General features: G+C 55.0%; 7 protein-coding genes across 7 annotated transcripts; 3 read left to right on the top strand and 4 right to left on the bottom strand.

Moving 5' to 3' along the window:
- Positions 1-561: 561 nt before the first annotated feature.
- ACO1O0_001377 (uncharacterized protein) lies at positions 562-873 on the bottom strand (the record flags this gene model as incomplete). Its single annotated transcript, XM_083190864.1, has 1 exon — positions 562-873. The coding sequence occupies one exon, from the start codon at positions 871-873 to the stop codon at positions 562-564; it is 312 nt and encodes a 103-aa protein (XP_083054723.1).
- A 434-nt stretch (positions 874-1,307) lies between these two features.
- ACO1O0_001376 (uncharacterized protein) lies at positions 1,308-3,377 on the top strand (the record flags this gene model as incomplete). Its single annotated transcript, XM_083190863.1, has 1 exon — positions 1,308-3,377. One exon carries the CDS (start codon positions 1,308-1,310, stop codon positions 3,375-3,377), a length of 2,070 nt encoding a protein of 689 aa, XP_083054722.1.
- Positions 3,378-4,747: 1,370 nt separating this feature from the next.
- On the top strand, positions 4,748-5,505 carry ACO1O0_001375 (uncharacterized protein; the record flags this gene model as incomplete). Its single annotated transcript, XM_083190862.1, has 3 exons — positions 4,748-4,771; positions 4,831-4,863; positions 4,939-5,505. The coding sequence occupies 3 exons, from the start codon at positions 4,748-4,750 to the stop codon at positions 5,503-5,505; spliced, it is 624 nt and encodes a 207-aa protein (XP_083054721.1).
- A 233-nt stretch (positions 5,506-5,738) lies between these two features.
- Positions 5,739-7,734, bottom strand: ACO1O0_001374 (PLC-like phosphodiesterase; the record flags this gene model as incomplete). Its single annotated transcript, XM_083190861.1, has 2 exons — positions 5,739-6,235; positions 6,288-7,734. The coding sequence occupies 2 exons, from the start codon at positions 7,732-7,734 to the stop codon at positions 5,739-5,741; spliced, it is 1,944 nt and encodes a 647-aa protein (XP_083054720.1).
- Positions 7,735-8,652: 918 nt separating this feature from the next.
- ACO1O0_001373 (NRDE-2, necessary for RNA interference-domain-containing protein) lies at positions 8,653-12,049 on the bottom strand (the record flags this gene model as incomplete). The annotated part of the gene is made up of 3 exons (XM_083190860.1): positions 8,653-9,208; positions 9,256-9,674; positions 9,734-12,049. The coding sequence occupies 3 exons, from the start codon at positions 12,047-12,049 to the stop codon at positions 8,653-8,655; spliced, it is 3,291 nt and encodes a 1,096-aa protein (XP_083054719.1).
- Positions 12,050-12,611: 562 nt separating this feature from the next.
- Positions 12,612-13,704, top strand: TSC10 (SDR family oxidoreductase; the record flags this gene model as incomplete). Its single annotated transcript, XM_083190859.1, has 3 exons — positions 12,612-12,653; positions 12,713-12,844; positions 12,910-13,704. 3 exons carry the CDS (start codon positions 12,612-12,614, stop codon positions 13,702-13,704), a joined length of 969 nt encoding a protein of 322 aa, XP_083054718.1.
- A 71-nt stretch (positions 13,705-13,775) lies between these two features.
- On the bottom strand, positions 13,776-17,930 carry ACO1O0_001371 (Urb2/Npa2 family-domain-containing protein; the record flags this gene model as incomplete). Its single annotated transcript, XM_083190858.1, has 2 exons — positions 13,776-17,879; positions 17,928-17,930. The coding sequence occupies 2 exons, from the start codon at positions 17,928-17,930 to the stop codon at positions 13,776-13,778; spliced, it is 4,107 nt and encodes a 1,368-aa protein (XP_083054717.1).
- Between the last annotated feature and the right edge of the window lie 151 nt (positions 17,931-18,081).

The following is an 18,081-nucleotide window of genomic DNA, read 5'->3' as shown; positions in this document are numbered from 1 at the left end:
TCCATTTCAACATATTCGAAGCATGCAACCCCGTCTTGTTCTTGTTAATAGTTGGGTATTTGCCGTAAGACTTCCCATATTTCAGGGCATTAGCCAAGTAGCTGTTGGTGAGCGGCTGCTCTAGCTTATCCAGCGAGGCGCCTCTCAATGCTCCTATGAGTTCCAACAACCGTGCCCACGCATCAGCGTTGAGTCTCGGACACTGCCGGGGATAAATTTTACTGGCCGTTTATCTGGAGTGTGCATGTGCGCAATGGGTGCGAGCGTACGCGTCTACGCAACGTCGTTGAACGACAGCTCTTGGCTCCTGGTCGCCGCGCCGGGCCTGCACGCAGATTCTTGCAGACCAGAGCTGGGCGTTCGCCTTTTGTTTTTATGTCTCCATCTCTTTCACAGACCGCCTTGGATCGAAAACGAGGAGATTACGAGGATGAGCACGCAGATGAACGCCCAGGTGCAAGGTATCCACGTGTTCATCTCGTAGTATCCCGCGTTATAAACCGCGCCAAGTCTAGTATCCGGTCAGCGTTCCACGCTTCTCTCATGGTAAGGGAAAACAACCTACACAACTCCGACAATGCTTCCAGCTAGAACAGCCTCAAGCCCTGCTATGACGAGGTAGACGACCGGCACCGCCCAGAAATATTTCCATGAGGATGTCCTCCAGCCATGGGCGAAAAAGGCGATGATGACGGCGGCGAAGTGGAACAGGGCGTAGGCAATAAGTGTCCAGATGACGGTAAAGCGCCAGACATCCGCAATATAGAAGAGCGTAAAGTGGCGGTCCTCGGATGTATCGTAGACGGTCTGGACATTGAGGGACGGGAACGGGGGAGTGTGGTAGCCCGGGGGAGGCCGGTCGGGATACGGCATCTGGATTGGGTGTCCTGTCAGTCTCCAATCATGTTAATAATACCGGCGCATCTATCTTACCGCGTCCTCACGGAGAGGCGGCGAGCCTCTGAGCTGTCGCGTGCTCGCGTCTGGGTGTCGTGACGTTGCAGCCTCGCAGGTCGATTGTAAGGTGACGGGGGGTGGAATCGGGGGATCCACCAGAGCTGCGCCAGAGGCTAGTAGTACAAGGTACCTACCTAAGCAGAGCTGCACCAGTGGTCCAGGACTCCACTGCTCCAGTGCACCTGCCGTAGCAATCTGGGGGACGTCATGCTGAGCCTCGGCAAGAACAACCCGGGGAGATAAATCAACAGCCGGGGAAGGCACTCGACGCCATTCCCGCCCGACGACCACGCGCTTCTTCGTCCTTCACTCGCCCAACTCTCACAGAGAACACATAGTGCACAGCCACGATGCCTGCCGACAGGCTGTTGAATACTGTCCTGCAGTATTACCAGGATACCCACGATGCCCCCAAGACGAACCAGATTATCGGCACCACCACCCATCTCCTGACCCAGCTGTCCAACCCGCTCAACCTCGGCGTCCTGACATCGCAGCTCCTGACAGCGCGGGCGGTATGGCATCAACCAGATGGCTTGCGCACAGCCATTCGCATCATCAGCATATATAACTCCGCTGCCACGCGGGTGCATGAGCACGAGCAAGGCATTGAGCCAGTCGCCGCCAACGCGCCGCGAGAAGGAGGCGGCCTGCGAAGCGATGAGTGGACCCGTGCCGTTGTTAAGGGTGCCGACGACAGGTCGCGTAGATGGCAGCATCTGCTGGTTCTCACTGGCGTCCTGATGGGCATGGAGGGCAACGATAAGCGGGCTCTCTCCAGATCGCTACGAAACACACTCGAGGGCGCCGTCGTCACAGCCGCGAATCTTGCCCTCGACAGCCACATGGAAGACGGGCCGTTGGCTGGCGCATCGATAGTCATGGCACTCAACTTTGCGTTCCCGCTCCTTTCCGATTTCCATAGATCCCAGATCAACTGCGACGCCCTGCTGCCCATTACCATTTGGGCCATTACCGGCGAGGAGGGCTTTCGCGATGCCCAATTTCTCGAGGCTATCAGCCGTGAGACTGTCGAATCCCCTGGTAACATTCTCAGCTGGCCCGCCAGCTCGCCATCGTTTCACATGATTCGAGACATGGACCAGCGCCCATTGATGGGCAACCTGGGGCCGCTGTCTAAACTGGCTGGTTTTGCGGCCCAGCACGCAGCAGATACTCGGGTCGTGCTCCAGGCGCAAGAGTCATTGCTGCTTTTTAGCAGGAACTTTCTGAATGCGTGGCAACGTATGGCTTTCAGCGACATTGACCCTGCCATGGAGGGGTCTCGACTCAGCCCGGAGACGCTCCAGCAGACGTGGCCCGCCCTCTGGCAGCTCTTCAAGAAGCTGTTGTTCGGAGTTGTTGCCATTCTGCAGCCCATGGTCTCTCGCAGTTTACTAGACCCCAACATGGTCAACGACCAGGCCGCGCCAGCCATTGCTGCCAAGTCCTTGCATATTCTGAGGAACCTCTACTTCGTCTCGTCTCGAGATGGGAACAGCGCCTTCGAGGTCTACACATTCACGTACATGACATCCATCGATGTCATTTCTCGGAATGCTGCGGCTTCTGAAAGGTTCCTGCAGGAAACCCGACCCAGCGACCCAGCTGTACTGCCTATTCGCCATGCCCAGAGAGCGCTGGATCTGTTCTATCTCAACCTCGCAGAGCACTTACCTCTGGCACTATCCACGGATGCATGCGACGAAGTTATCATTAAGCCAGCCCTAGCATACCTATCCCACGAAGGTCCGATGACCCCATCCATGGTTGAGCTCTTCGAATCGGCGCACAGCTCAGTGTTATCAGTTCTGTCCTGCCCCCAGCACAGTGCTCTGACCATCCGCATGGCACCCTTCTACATTGTCAAACTGTTTCAATCATTCCCTTTCCACATATCTCCGCGTCAGTTCCGAGTGGCCTTCAAAACTGTCATGCAGGTCGTGTCGCCACCTTTCCCAATTGCCGCTATGGAACCTCACCTATCTGAGACCTTGTTGGAAATGCTCCGCTCGCACATGGCGAACGCAAACACGGCCCCTCTTCCCCAGGAAATGATGTCCCGAGATGCGGCAAGCCAGGTGACGGAGGAATCTCTTTCAGAGCAAAGCGCCCTGGCGATGGCTTTGGTTGACTCACTGCCATTCCTCCCGCTTCCCCTCGTGGAGGAATGGCTGACCATCGCTGCCCAGGCCCTCAACGAGATTGTGGATTTGAGTCTGCGAGAGAGTGTCAAGAAGAGATTCTTGGACATTCTCGTCAGCGGTGAAATGGACGTTGAGCGCGCCGCCATCGGGGTTTCCTGGTGGGGGACCAAAGGAGGTCAGGATCTGGTGCTACACGGGCACCCCAATGGCTCTCCTGGACCCCCGATGATGAGCGGCGCGCTGGTCAGTGAAGAGAATTCCAGTCGGCTGTGATGAACCACATACAAAGGCACTACCAGCCATGATTTACCTTGCTTACGCAGCCACCGGGACATTAATATATGGCGACCGATGTATATATCAAGGACGATTTCCCCCGTTCGCCCATTTCGACCCTTCCATTCGGGCAATCATGAAAACTAACCCAACAAGGCGCCTGATCTCTTATCATGATATCACTACCTTCGGTACTTTCTACCATGGGCTTCATGGCTTCGCTGGTTGGCGCTGGTTGTAGCCCCGGCCAAGCGACTGGCTGGAATCTCCTATCAACAGACCCGCCCGACGCCGAGCGGGGCCTGGGGCTGTCATAAAATTCATACAATTCAAGAACCCCAGACATTTGCCGAGATCGAGAACGAGTTCGAAATCACCCAATACGAGCTCCTGAATTGGAACTGTTTCCTCGACGGCAAGGACGGAGAGATTGAGCCTGGCACTCAAATTTGCGTTGACGCCTCACTGGAGGGATCAACCGTTTAACAACGCCATCGGTCTCGCCTGGGATAGATGGCGTTGCCGGCGTCCTTGAACGGCACTGCAAGTCCCTGGATGTGGATGGAGTGGGATCACATGGAATGCACACCAGCAAAGCGATTTCCACTGGAGAAAAGAATCGCATCTTCTTACTCTGATGTTCAGACCTAGCGTGACAAAGGCTCTCTCTACGGGAGGAATCAAGGGTCGTCCGTCGGTTGAGAATTAAGGCTCGCCACGGAGTATTATAGACAACCATCTTATGCCATAAACTACCAGAATAAACCGACGAGAACCGGCCCACCGGGTCTCGCCGCATGTCCAACACATTATGACCTAACATTAACAATGCCCCTCTTTACTCGTTGAGTCCGCTTTGTATCTGATGTGTCCCGTCACGGGGTGACCCGCCCCCTCGATTAACCTTCACCGCTAACGCCTCGAGTTGGATCGCCACCACGAAGCAATGAAATATAATCCCCGTCAGCGGGGACACACTCCAAGGAGCCTTCGCTTCGCCTCCACGACAGTGGTCGGAAGCTTACCATGTACCACTTGGGAGGATGACGACGGTGCTCGAAGCCCGACACGTCATGAAACACGAGGTGCTGATGCAAGGTCCGGTCTTGGTTCCATGATCGCGGCGGATATTTCGGCAGCACATGGTCACCAAGCACATTTGAGAGGGTGAAACCTTGATGGGGACATCCCACTACGTACATGGTAGGTACGTGCGGGATTCGGGGGCTTGAAGGCTGAGCTAAGGATATAAACCACGAGTTCCATCCCTCTCTCCTCTGAATCGTCCCTTACCATCGGCATACTTTTGTCTATCCAGCTAAATCCTCCACCAATTCAAAAATACAACCGAGATAACCTAAGCAATTATGTCTGGGAGATACACTGAGAGAGTACGAGCCTTCACCTCCACACCATCGGGTTTCCAGAACTGACGTGTCTCCTTTTCTAGTCTGGTGAGGAGGGCCAGTATAGCGAGAACATGGTACGTTTCCCGTACCCCCCTGAACACACTTCTTTTCCGTCCCTCGGAGTAACACATCTGGCTTGACACTTCCAGCCCGGCCAGCAAGAGTACACCACCGGCAGCCAGCGCCAGACCCGCAGCTCCGGGGGCCTCGGCCGCTCCGAAGGCATGGGCCGCTCCGAGGGCACCGGACGCTCCGAGGGCATGGAGCAGTTTGAGGGCAGCAAGAGCTCCGAGGGCATCGGGGGGCAGTACGAGGGCGTTGAGGGCGAGGAGTCGTTTGGCCAGACGTACGGCGGCGGCCGTCGTGAGCGCGAGGGCCTCTCGGGCTCTCAGCGCGGTACTGGCGGGGGTCTAGGTTCCGAAGGCGATACCTATGGCCAGCAGCAGCAGCAGAGCGGTATGGCCAGCGGCGGAACCAGGCAGCGCACCTCGCGCAGCGAGGGCGATGTTGGCGGTGGCGGCCTTGGCACCTCGTCTGGCATGGAGTCCGGCAGCCGGGATGACCCCAGCATGGGACGGCGTCAGGGACAGCAGACTAGGGGAGGAGATAGCAAGATTGGTAAGTTTGTTGAAAAAGCGGGTGGGATTCTTGGAAGCAAGGACTTGGAGGAGCATGGACATGAGAGGCGTGAGAGGAAGGGTGGTGGTGACTTCTAAGTTGCATGTCTCTCTTGAAAAGTCTGGACCTCGTGTGTATGGGTATGAAAAGGGGACTCTCTCTTGTATGATTATCGGTTGAAGTTCGCATTGATACTTTGGTCTTTCTCGTGGGGTTCAATCTCGTGCTCCTGAACTGTTAACCCTGCAACTCCTCGCATAATTGTGAATCAGTCCCTGAACCACTCCTTTGAATGACTCCTGCGCCGTATTGGGAGAGAAGGAGGCAGACCCTAGACGAGCTTCTTCTCAACCTTGACCAGCACAGCACCCTCCGTCAATCGCCCCTCTGAATCCTGCAGGTGGATGAAGCGGTAACCCTCGCCCAGGCGATCTAGCCGCACGCATGCCCACGCTGCCAGGTCGTCCCGTCCAATCTCATCGTCCCTGACGGTGAACCGCAGGAATGTCAACTCCTCCACCAGTCTTGGGATGTTTTTGAACTCAAGCTTTTCCCCCCGAAGATCAATATTTTGACCCTTGTGCGTGCGTGTCTTGGCCTTGTATTCGCCCTCCCGCTCGTGGCCGTCGTTGTTTATATGCCCACCACGCAGGCCGTCGGATGCGTCGACGTGGAGTTCGACCTTGATATAAGGTTCGAAGCCCTTGGCAGACTTGTCATCTAGCGGAAGGGGGATGGACTGTGCGGCGAGGAACGTGAGGGAGAGTGTGAGGGTTTGACACTTTGTCTTGTTAGAGGAGGTACTGTTGGTTGAATCCACTCGGTACCCTATGGCAATGTCAGTCGCAGATTGGATACATGTTGAAGCTGGCTAACGTACCTTCGGGTTTCAGGACGTAGCCACCTGTGCCGGCAAACATGCCTTCGTTCAGCATCATACCCTCATCGGTCTCTTGCCAGTTCAGGGCAACTATCTGTGTGCCCGAGCCCCAGAATGGTGCTGGGTTGAGGTTGGTCGATGTAATCCGAAGGCCCTTGGGGTACGCTCTCATAAGGAACTTCTTATTATGCTCCCACAGCTCCGAGCTCCTGTCCTCGTGGTACTCGAGGAACTTCTTCTCAGACAGGGAGAAGATATGCGTGGGCATAGAAGCCTCAGGCTGGGTGAAAGACTTGAAAGAGACGCCGCGGCAGTAGAATCCCATACGGCTGAGGTCCTGGATGATCTTGGACGGCGCCTTCGGCTTGGCACCAACGGGTGCCCTATCGTCCTCGCCACTTTCGTAGGCATCGGGTGATGACCCAGGTGGCGCATACTTGACCTTGATGAGAATCTTGTTCTTGAGCTCGGCCGGGCTCGGGAGCGCTTTGGGCTCCTCCTGAGGCTCTGGAATAAGGAAATTGCCCCAAACTTCCCTCATTATCCGCACCATGGTAGCCTGTTGCGAGGGGTTGCAGTGGACCTCGAGACTCACGATGAGGGGCGTGTCTGTCACGGCAAAAGCACTCTCACCAATCGCGATACAAACGTCGCGGAAGGTAATTTCCTTGGTGAGGGTGTACCCGTGCAGAACCCTTGGCTCGACGAGGCCAACCTCTGGGGTGCCCTCTTCGTGATGCTCCTCGATCTTGTCCTTATCGGTGCTGGAGACGGTCGCAGCGCCCTTCTTCGCCTCCCTCTCGTCCAGCTTCTTGCCCAGGCTTGTCTTGTCAAGGCGCGAGGAGAGTGACTCAGGTAGCCTGCTCCTAACGCTATTGATTCTGCCAAGGCCCTTCTTCTTCTTCTTCTTCTGCTCAGCCATAGCAATCTTGGCGGCCTTGACACCTTCATCGTCACTGCTGCTCACATCAGAGTCAGACTCATCGCCATCCCACACATCAACCTCAACACAACGGCAGCCCCTGACCAGGACGTTGGTATAGGCCTCGGTGGTACTGTCGCTGGACAGCTGGTTGCCGGATAGATAGGTGTTGTGGCTCGAGCTGATGAAGTAGCTGGCAAGGGGCCAAGAGAGATCGGTGGGCTGGGGGTGTTTGGTGATGGTACTATGCGAGGAGGTCATATAGCTGAGGAAGCCGTTGAAGTCGAGCTCGTCGTGGGCGAGGAGGCCGCTGCCACCCGTAGGGTCGTCTGCACAGTCGTCATGGCGTTGGATATCGTGGACGAATTTCTTGATCTCATCCTTGCCCCATTTCGTGTCGGAACCAGCGTGGGACTCAAAGATACGGCGGAGGTGAGGCAGCATGTGCTCGTCGACGGTTCTGACTGTTCGCTGCGAGTCGCCAGCGCCGCCTCCAGCTTGCTGCGGGGTGGTAAGATCCGCCATGGTGTTGGGGTTTGCTCGATGGCCTCAGCTGGAGGAATCAGACTGGATGGAAAATGGCGTGGAGGTAATAAAGTGAAGAGGGATGAGGAGAATGGGACTTGAAATACCAGCACTGCACGATGCATGATGCGCATGCACAATGCACAGCCCTGATCTGCTACCATCGTCCACAGCTTCGTTTCACCACAACCAGGCATCCTTGCCATGAAACGTGGGCACGGCAATCGGTGGTACCACTCCACAAACTGCGGCATGAAGCCATTCTCAGCCTGTACCAAAGTGTTTCTTATTGTCGAAAGAGTGGTAACCCAATCGATAGGTTTCCAAAACTGCCAGATTAAGCTTCCCTGATGCCCTGAACGGAGGCACGTCCTTCTTGCTTCCTTCCATTCCATGCTGGGCACCGTGAGGACCCCTCAGGAAGGTGCTGCCCCAGGCGATCTAGACCCTTCCTTAGCACGGAGTATGGGGTTCTTCATTCAACTCAGGAGCCAGGAGGAGCTTAGGAAGGTTGCCCCCAAATGCCCCTCACCGCTGATCCAGGTGCCCCACTACTGCATACTGACGTCTCTCCGCACCGCCCCTCAATAGGTACCCTCAAAACCAAGCTCAATTTAACCTCATTAACTCCACTCACAGCCGTGCGCCATGTGCATTGCCGTGTGAGATTCTCGCTCGCCATCCCTGGCCATGCGTGCAGACGTGCGACAGGCAAAATCCCGCGCCGTGTGGTGGTACTTCCATGCGAATCCGTGAATCACTTATTAGGTACGGATATAGGTAAGTAGTACTAGTAAGTATCTGGGGATGACAGGTGACGTCGGAGTTTTAGGTCATTAGGCTATCGCCAACTATGTGTCCAGAGCCGGAAACCAGGTATCGCCGATGCTGGGCGCCGTTTCAGCGCCTTGGCATCTTTCATCGCCGTAGTTCGCCCCTGTGGTCCCTTTCAGCACGGCGTTTCTCCATAAATTCCTCCATGTCGGTATGGATCCGCATTCCCTTGGACGTCATCGTGTTGTACACAGCCCGCAGCTCCTCTGACTGCATATCTCTAAGCAGCGTCCCAAACGCCTCCATCATGAGGTCCTTGGACCAGGGGCAGTGCCTCAATGCCCTGTAGAACACCTCTTTAGTCTTGGAGCGGAGTTCCGTGTGCATCTGGCAGAACCGGATGTACGAGGTCCACACTTGTACGCTCGACTTGCAAACGTCGCTACTCACGGCGTGTTCGAATGCTGCCCTGGTTGTGTTCACGTTGCCGCGGTGGAGCTCGTGCTCGATGGCGAAGATACGACTGCTCACACAGTCGAGCGCCGGCACGAGGACCTTGTCATATAGGAGCGTACGTGTCTCGTCCACCACTCGAAGGCTCGAGTCGGCCCATTCCAGAAGGGAGAGAAATATGGTATTGCGAGGGAAAACCCCGATGAACTTGACAAGCTGCTCCCGCATATATGCTCTCCTGAACGGCCTGTAACTTGTTAGCGTGTAAAAATTATGAACAAGCAGGAGCCTTACCCTCGCGTCGCATGAAAGTACAGAAGCCTTGCCGCAAACTGGAGTAAGCCCTCATGAGCGGCCGCCCCTTCGTCCCCATGGAACTTTAATGCATAGCTCGATCCATCAATACTAGCCATCGCAGCAGAGATGTTGCCTTGAGCGGCCGAGGTGGGTTCAGTGGAACCATCCGTTGTCAGGTACGCAAGAAGTGCGAGGCTCTCGGCTCGAGTTTGCCTATCCCCAGTGTGTGATGAAAATACCTGGCGCGCCTCGAGGATGTATGGTCCTGAAACTTCGGTTCCATCATCAGGAGAATTACGCAGCAAATCATCCACAGATGAACAGAGTCGCTTCACTGCAAGCGACTTGTTGCCAGCTTCGAGTTCCAGCCAAGCCCAGGTCCTCCACAACAAGAGGCTGGGGTCATTCGAATCTCCCTGTATCATCCAGTTAGCACCGGTTGGGAGGGATTCTGCCATTGAAATATTATACATACCTTGAAGATGCTAGATGCTGAACTGAGGACCTTGTTTGAAACGTCTCGGTTGCCTTGCGTGTACTCAGCCAGAGCATAGGCATTGTATAGCCCAGTGTTTGCTGGATATTTCTTTAAAAGACCCTTGGCGACTTTCTTGACATTCGACGACTGATCCAACGAGCTCAGCGAGAGATAGTATGACGCCAATCCCTCTGCGCCTGCTCCATGAACGAGCTGTCCGGTCGCATTCTGGATCCATTTCGAGTCAACCGTTTGAGAATAGGTTGCAGAGTTCAAGAAATGGAACCAGTTCCCTCCCGGGAAGAGGAGTTCAGGGGTACACTTGGCATACAAGTTCGAGACCGCAAATGCCGGTGGTTTTCGAGACACTTCACCCGTCATATCCTCTTTCAACTCCCACGCACCCTGTGCCCCTATGCTGCCTCTTGCTCCGGTCAGAAACTGGTCTTGCCAAGCCGCCTCTATCCATTCGTCGGGGCAATCGTATGGAGGGTACCCCGAGAAGATCAAAAAGGCATCGAGAAGCTGTCGACTAACACGCGGCATGGCTGATTTCGGTACGAAAAAGAGCAGCGGCTCAATGTCGGAATACATGACGACCCTGAACGGGTCATCTTCTGTTCCTTCGTCCAATGTCCGCGATGGCAGACGCGCTTTCTCAGCTTGCTGGCGTTCGGCGTTCGCCCAAGCCTTATAGGAGTCCCTTGAGGACTCTGCTTGAATAGTGTCCTTGAGAGGTTCCGGGACATCTGTGTCGGAGTTGGACTCGACGAAGTGCTTCCAACCCTGAGCGCCGATTTCACCGACTCGAGGCACCTCGCTTTCCCAAAAATCTTGGAATGCATCCAAAGCCTCCTGGCCGTTCCCAACATGCTGTGGCTTGAAGAATGTAAGCTCTAGAAGTGCCTGCCACGCCGCAACAGCCAGTTCCCTGTAGCCAGCATCGTGAATGAACCGTGTTGCCCTCAGGAACACGTAAACAGCTTCAGTCCAATCGTTCTGCCGGTGTTCCGACGGGGGACGGGAGGTCGCTTGGTGAAGCCGAGTGATGAGCATCTGTTTAACGTCGTCGTACTGAAAAGTAGCAATATTGGAGATGCAAAAGTCCAAATGGATCTTCCAAAGGATAAAGTTGTGCTGCTCATCCTCGCGCACTTCGGCCCATTTCTTCGCTGCCGTCTTGGGATCCCACACTTTGAGGCCTTCGCGCATCAGGTAGTTGAGGACGCGGTTCCGATCCCGCGGACTCTTGGTATTGGATAGGGCGGACTCGAGCATGGATACCTTGATCTCGGCATAGCTGTGCGCCTCATTTTCGAGAACCTTGTGGTCGAGAGTCTCGCCGGCCCTCAGAAGAGTCTCTTGGTGATTTGCAAGCTCTATCCAGGCGTCAATGTCATCCGGATGTTCCTTCACTTGGCGGCTCAGCTGTATTGAACGCCACTTGAGCGGGTTGCTCTGATCAAGGGCCGGCACCTCATCATCCGACTCGGAGCCGTCACTGGAATCGCTAACAGCAGCATTCGGATCTGTCTTTGGTTTCAGCTCGATGGAGCGATAGCTTGGTAGCTCTTCCCCATCCGAAGATTCGGACTCGGCATCATACCACTCGCCCTTCTTGGAGCTCTCAAGCGCCAAGTAGGACTCGCCGTCCTCATCCTCGGCGCCCTTCTTTCGTGGACGTAGGTTAACCGCTTGACGCTTGAGCTTTGACCTCTTTGTTCGCAGACCGTCCTTGTCCTTGAACAGGGCCGAACCTTCGCCTGGCATTCGAAGGCTAAATTGATCCCTCGCCCCGTCTCGGTGAATAATGAGACGTCCAGTGGTGCCCAGAACCCTCCCCCCTCCATAGCGGTAGTACGCTGGGATCTTCGAGCGTTCGATTCCGCCGTACTTGACAATCAGCGGATCTCCTTTCTTGTCGTAGAAGAAGAGGTCGGACTTGACCTCCTCGTCTCCGCGAGGATGCGGCTCCACGTGCCGCTCGTTTCGTTCCCGGGGGCTTCTCGACCTTCGGCGCTCGCTTTCACGCCGATGAGACTCATGCCGGCGTCTTTTCAAGTGGCGTTCATGCTCCCTCTCCGAGCGATGGCGTCTCTTCCTGTCGTCGCCGTTCTCATCCCTCTTCTCACGACTTCTCTTTTCTCCTGGCTCCTCGGCACCCTTGGGTTTAAAAGATGAGAATTTCGGAACGCCCAAAGTTTCTTCTCTCCCTAAGCCGCCGCCTGAGGAAGCGCCAGCCTCTTTGGGCTTGGGCTTGAAGGACGAGAACTTCGGGACAGTCAGATTGTTTTCTTCACCGTTGCCAGACATGGCTACCGGGTGGAGCGCAGAGTGTGATGTGAAACCATTGTTCTTATTCTCAGTGTATGAGAAAGAAACCAATTGATCCGAGATGCCGACTTTTGTGATCCAGTTGTGTTGAATTCGTGGCAAAGTCTCGTCCATGCCAGAGCCAGAAGCTACAAATGCCCCGCCTCACAGTGCGCAGACGCGTGACCTTCCCCAGCTTTGCTGTGCTTGACGCGTCACACAGCTGCATTTAGCGATAATATATACAGTGCTTTATTTCGCCTGTGCGCTGTGCTTTCCTATCGCCAAACGAGAATCGCCAATCCTTCTTCGAATGTCATCATCAGCTTACGTCGCTCGCTTCAGGTCAAGGTCGCTGCAGAGCAAGTGGAAATTTCGCACCACATTCTCACGAAAAGCGCCACCACGGAGCGCACTGCGTGCTGTTGGACTCTATTCCCAGCAGCTTGTCGCTTGCTGACCACGCCCACCTCCAACCCCTGACGGCTTCATGGACCTCACACCGACTAATTTGGCCTGGATCTCGCTCTCTGGTCTCGTCGCTGTCCTCGTGGTATCTGCAATGGGGCTCTTCGGCGGAAACAAGATGCCCGTCGAGGGCAAGGTGGGGAGCTACCCTCGCCATCGGGAGCTCGCATCGAGCATGCTAACAAGATGCTCCAGACGATCCTTATCACCGGCGGATCCGAAGGCATGGGCCTCGCCGCAGCAAGGCAGCTCGCAGCCAAAGGCGCAAACATTATCATCGTCTCCCGCAGCGTCGAGAAGCTTCAGTCGGCTCTAGAGACCGTCAAGGTTCGTTGCAAACCTCTTCCAACCCACCACCGCTGCAGCAGCATACTGACCAGAGCGCTCTTCAGACTGCTGCACGCAACCCGAGCACCCAACGCTTCCACTACATCTCGGCCGACGTCTCCCTGCCCTCGTACGCGATTCCAGTTATCCAGGAGGCCGTGCAATGGAACGCTGGCCGATCCCCCGACATTGTGTGGTGCGTTGCCGGCACCTCTAAGCCCGAGCTGTTCCTCGACATGGACATGGCCTCGATGCGCCGCCAGATGGACATCAACTACTTTGGCGCTGCCGAGATGTCCCACGCCATCCTCAAGGCATGGCTTGCCCCGGACGCCCCCGTCGAGTCCCAGCCCAGGCACCTCGTCATGACGGCCAGCGCCGTCATCTTCTACCCGATCCCTGGGTACATCCCATACACATCGTCCAAGTTCGCCCTCCGCGGCTTGGCCGAGGGTCTGAGCCGTGAGGTGATGCTGTATCCCCAGAACGTCAAGGTCCACCTCGTCTGCCCCGGGACGATTCTCTCCCCCGGCTTTGAGCAGGAACAGCTGGTCAAGCTGGATGTTACCAAGCAGCTAGAGGAGTCAGATCCGAGGCAAACCCCTGACGAGGTTGCGAGTCAATCCATCCGCGGCTTGGAGAGAGGAGAGTTTCTCATCACCGTGAACTTGTTTAATTGGGTGATGCAACTGGGCTCCCTGGGAAGCGCGATTCGGAACAATACCATCATTGACGGCTTGATGGCGTGCATCATGATGTTTATTGTCTGGCCCATCGTTAATCTAGACATGCACGGGCAGATCAAGAAGTACGGGAAGAAGCACGGGCATCCATCAACATATGCAAAGTCAAAGTCATAAAAGAAGAATATGCTGAAAGACAGCCGCTTGAATGATACCCTCCAATGAGTCTTTCTCTACATGCAGACGTCTTACACGCCACTCCATTTCCCAAACTTGGTATATCGCTTGAACATCTCCCTCAAAATGGCCCTGCCACTTGCGTCCATGGCATCATTCAGGATCTTCCTTCCCTCTGGCGGCGTAATGTCGAAGATGGAGTTCATCGCAGGCTCCAGAGCTTCCCGGACGGCTCTCGAGACATCCGTCTCGAGCTGCAGCTTGACGTACTGCATCAGGACCAGGTACATGTGGCGCCCTGCCGAGCGCTTGGCCGCATCAGTTGCAGAGTCCAGTGCGCTGTGGTGCTGAGATCGAGAGACAGCTCCTGCCGTGGGCTCGCACACCAAGGTTATGAGGCGGCCGTAGGCGCTGGCCCTGGACTCTTGCGAGATGCCGTCATCACCCTGAGCTTCCCGCTGCTCCTGGATCAGGTTGCTTAGGAGAGGCTGTATTGATGCAAGCAGGATGTGGTAGTGGCCTTCCAGGCGGACCCTATGCTTCTTGACAATGACCTCGACTAGTTTGCACAACCAGGCAAATGGTGTTGTTGAGTTGGGGAGAGTCTTCTCGGCTGACAGAATCGCTATAGCGCTAAGAAGACTCTCAATGTTCCATTGGCCGATGGCCTGTGGTTTCCTCTCCAGTAAATTGTAGAGTATGCGACAGATGTGGACTGCATTAGCCGTCTTCTTTGTCGAGGCGAGGGCTCTAGTCATTTCGCTATGCGCAGTGGACAAGTCGAATTCCGCTCCCTTTCCTTCCAGGTCCGTGGACTCTGCCTTCTGATCAGCGAAACACTCGTTGAGTTGAGCGGTTGACTTACCAATAAGCTGGTCAACAACATGGTGAATGGCGATGAGTTGTCCATCAGTGTCGCTACCCCCATGGTATTCCCCCATCAGTACTTCCAGGTACTGCATTTTGATGGGCGTATCCATGGTCTTGACGATAGCTCCGACATAGCCCCTCAGAAGGGACTCTCGGATCTTGCCTTGCGAGCTTTCCAGGCTGTGGAAAGTCGCCGGTCGAGGGATTTCGAGTTCCGACGACAGGTATCTCTGGAGAAACGTCTGCACCTTCCAGCCTCTCAAATCACCAGCTTGCATGGAGTCCAAGCTACGTTTCTCCAACTTGCGCAACGACGAGCCCTTGTGTCCCGCCAGCTCTGGAAGGCCATCGAATAGTTCGGCAGCATCTACCGCCACCAGGAGCCTGAAGTCGGCAGCAACATTTGGCTTGGAGAAAAGCTTCTTGCCATCAATCCACTCGCCAAAGAAGCAAAACACGCAGCTTTTCAACGACACCTCGGCATCAGAGGGCAGCGAGGCCAGTTGAGAGTGGTTTCGGCAGTTTGATGAGTGTGAGAGCTCCTGAACCAAGGCCTTCAGAAGTGTCAAATGCAGAGGAGGGATTTCCAGTGCCTCCCCATCTTTAGCTATAGTGCTGCAACGCGTAACAAAGGCCGAAGCCTCTGCAAAATAACCAATACTTCGTTCGTCAACGTGCTCAGCCATTTGCTTGATTATGGCCGATGCCATTGACGAGTATCGCCCAATCAGTTCTTGCAAGCCTTCGTTGTCTCCTCCCGCAGACGTGAAAGTCTGCGATGCCGTTGTTGCAACATCAATCAGATGCTGAAAAGACATTCCATCATAGAACGTGGGGCGGGCCATCACCTTAGTTGCAAGACTGAGAATCATGTTCCAGCCTTTAGTAGGGGTCTTCTTCCCACTCTTGGGCGAGGTGCAACCCTCAACCAGAACAGCCATGATGCGCTCTCTCTGTTGCCGAGCGACTGCATCAAGAGGAACACTCGAGATCAGTCGGAGCCACAGTTGGCCGCGCTCACCTGGCCAGTGCTTCTCCTTTTTGGATTCGGCCAACGCACCCACAGCGCGATCGAGGAGATTTTCGGCCAGCTTAGCTTCGTTGACACAATGTTCGTTGTCGAGCAGGCTCTGCCATATCGCCTCAAGTCCCAGAGGGGTTGCCTTCTCATCTGACAGCACACTTTGAACAGTGGGCAACAGCTCGCCCTTCTTCTCAAAGTAAACCCGATTCAAACGAGTTGATCCACGCAGATACCATCCCAAATACTGCTGGAGGGCAGAATCCTCTCGGAATTCGGACTCGGTCTCAGATCGAACAAACGAAGGCAACTTCTCGTACCCATCAGCTCCTGCTGAGGCAAACTCAGCGGCAAGCCGAGCGGTAAAGTCTTCCACCAGCTTGGCGGCTTCAGCCATGTGAGCACCATCAGGGCTCATCGACACCCATAAGCGGCAGCAGCACTTGAAAGCCTCGAAAGTCTCAGGCGTGGCGATGAGGGCTTTCCTCAGAATCTTTGACAGTGGATCTTTGATTTCGTCCCACACCTCCGTTCTTTTCGAAAGAGGTATCCAGACAAACGCCCTCGCCATGATCCTCCACTTTAATGCTGTAATGTCGGAGTTTGACTTGCTGATCTTGAGAGTAAGATCGAATAGTTTCTGGCCGATGGCATCCTTGAAGTCATCACTCTGGATTCCTTGGCTGACGGCGTTCAACCACAAGCAGAGAGCCTTGGGGCGAGTTTTCTGAGTCTGAACCCAGTCTATAACATCCACCAATTGGGTTTTTGAGAGTTCCTGTTCGACCCACGTGTTGTCAAAGACTGTAGGGCTGCCTTCGCGGCCAACAAGGAGCCAAGGTGACGACAACTTGAGCTTTCGCCGCTCAATTTCGGACAGCTGATCGAACCATAGCTTGAGGAACGACGAGAACTCTCGAACGGTGCGGAATCCTTGGATAATTGCCGCGATAACATCTGACACTGCCTTGTGCTCGTGTTCAGGAATATCACCGAGGCTTCTGGCACAGACTTCTTTCAGTAGCTCTGCGCCCCCATCCCCAACCTGGAACACAGCTGGGTCACACTGTGCCAGATCCGCTATTAAAGCCCAATCCGTCTCCCCATCGCCCTTAAGTGCGTATTGTCGACAAACGGACCGCAGATTGTCGATGCTCACGGGCATCGATCGTTCCCGGGCCTGTTCGAGGATGTTCGTGAGGGCAGCATGTTCACCCCGTCGTCCCTTTATGGACTCCACCACAGCTTGAAACACCCTCTTCATCCATTCCGAGTTCCCCTTCCGCACGCCGCGCTGGGCCATTGCCTCTGTTGCCGTTGACGCCAGTAAGTACATTGCAGGGGCAGCAGCTTCGATACGCCTCTCGGCCGCCTCGAGAGCAAGGACAATAGCTTCATCCTTCTGGTGGTTGAGGAATGCTGATCGGGCTGGGAGGATGAGAGTGCCATGCATGAGCTTTTGCAGGTCCGCGCTCCACCGAGTTCTCAGGGATTTGGGTATTGAAATGTCAGGTTGGTGAATAAGGCCCTCCACATTCGCCAGTAATGTCGCCGCAGGGGTAAAGAGATTGACTCCCACTTCCGCTGCATCATTGCTACCTTGCAAATGCAAGCTCCAGATCGATGATATAGTTGCGACCCAGTCCTCGCAGCCTTCAATGTCCTCCGCTTGCCCATATTGGAGCACCAAGTTGCACATCAGAAGTAAAGGCGCCGCAATGGTGGCTGCTTCCGTCACAGGGGTACCAAATAGTGACTTGAGATGTTCCGCTCCAATTTTGTCATGAGCTGAAACCAGGGCAGTGTCGTCAATTCGTCGGAGGAGGCAACCCAGTGCCTGATAGATAGCCTGGCTGCTCTCTGTGCATCCTTCGAGTGATTGAAGGTCCCCTAGCGAGAAGGCCTTTGCTGGTGACCGCTTTCGTTTCGGGGATGGTGATGGATTTGGCTCGGCTGACGGGGTGGAAACCTCCTTCAGGGTTTGTTGTAGGACGGCAACAAATCGTCTATCAGCCAGCGACTTGGCCAAGGAGAAGAGCGGAATTCTCTGAAAGACGCATCCCAGTAGCCTCCAGGTTAATGGATACCGTCGCAACGTCTCGGCGGCTGGCGTGGAGCCGTTCATTGATTTGAGGAGCCATCTCAAGCTGCTCTCCTCGGCAGCATGAAATTGACTGTCAGCAGAAGCTGTCAGGCACTTCCAAAGATGGTCCAGATTCTCGCCGCGCTCTCCGGGGCCACTCTGATCCAGACCTCTGACGGTCTTGATAAGGTCCTCCTTGCCCTGACCTTGTCAGCTTCATAGAACGGTAATCGGGGAATTTATGCATACCATGACGAAGGGGAGTGTCCCAGGTTGCCTTCTATACGTTTTCCATAAACAGGATCCCACAATTGGATAAAATATTTCAAATCAGGCTTGAGGATCAATGCTTGAGGCTATGAGAGAGAGTGGCCCCGCGACTTTTGCCAGCACCTGCGCCAAA

Source organism: Amphichorda felina (assembly GCF_050947745.1).
Source record: "Amphichorda felina strain 45539 chromosome Unknown scaffold_1, whole genome shotgun sequence".
Lineage (NCBI taxonomy): Eukaryota > Fungi > Ascomycota > Sordariomycetes > Hypocreales > Bionectriaceae > Amphichorda > Amphichorda felina.
Note: the sequence above shows the minus strand (reverse complement) of the source record. Positions and strands in the feature narration are given on the sequence as shown.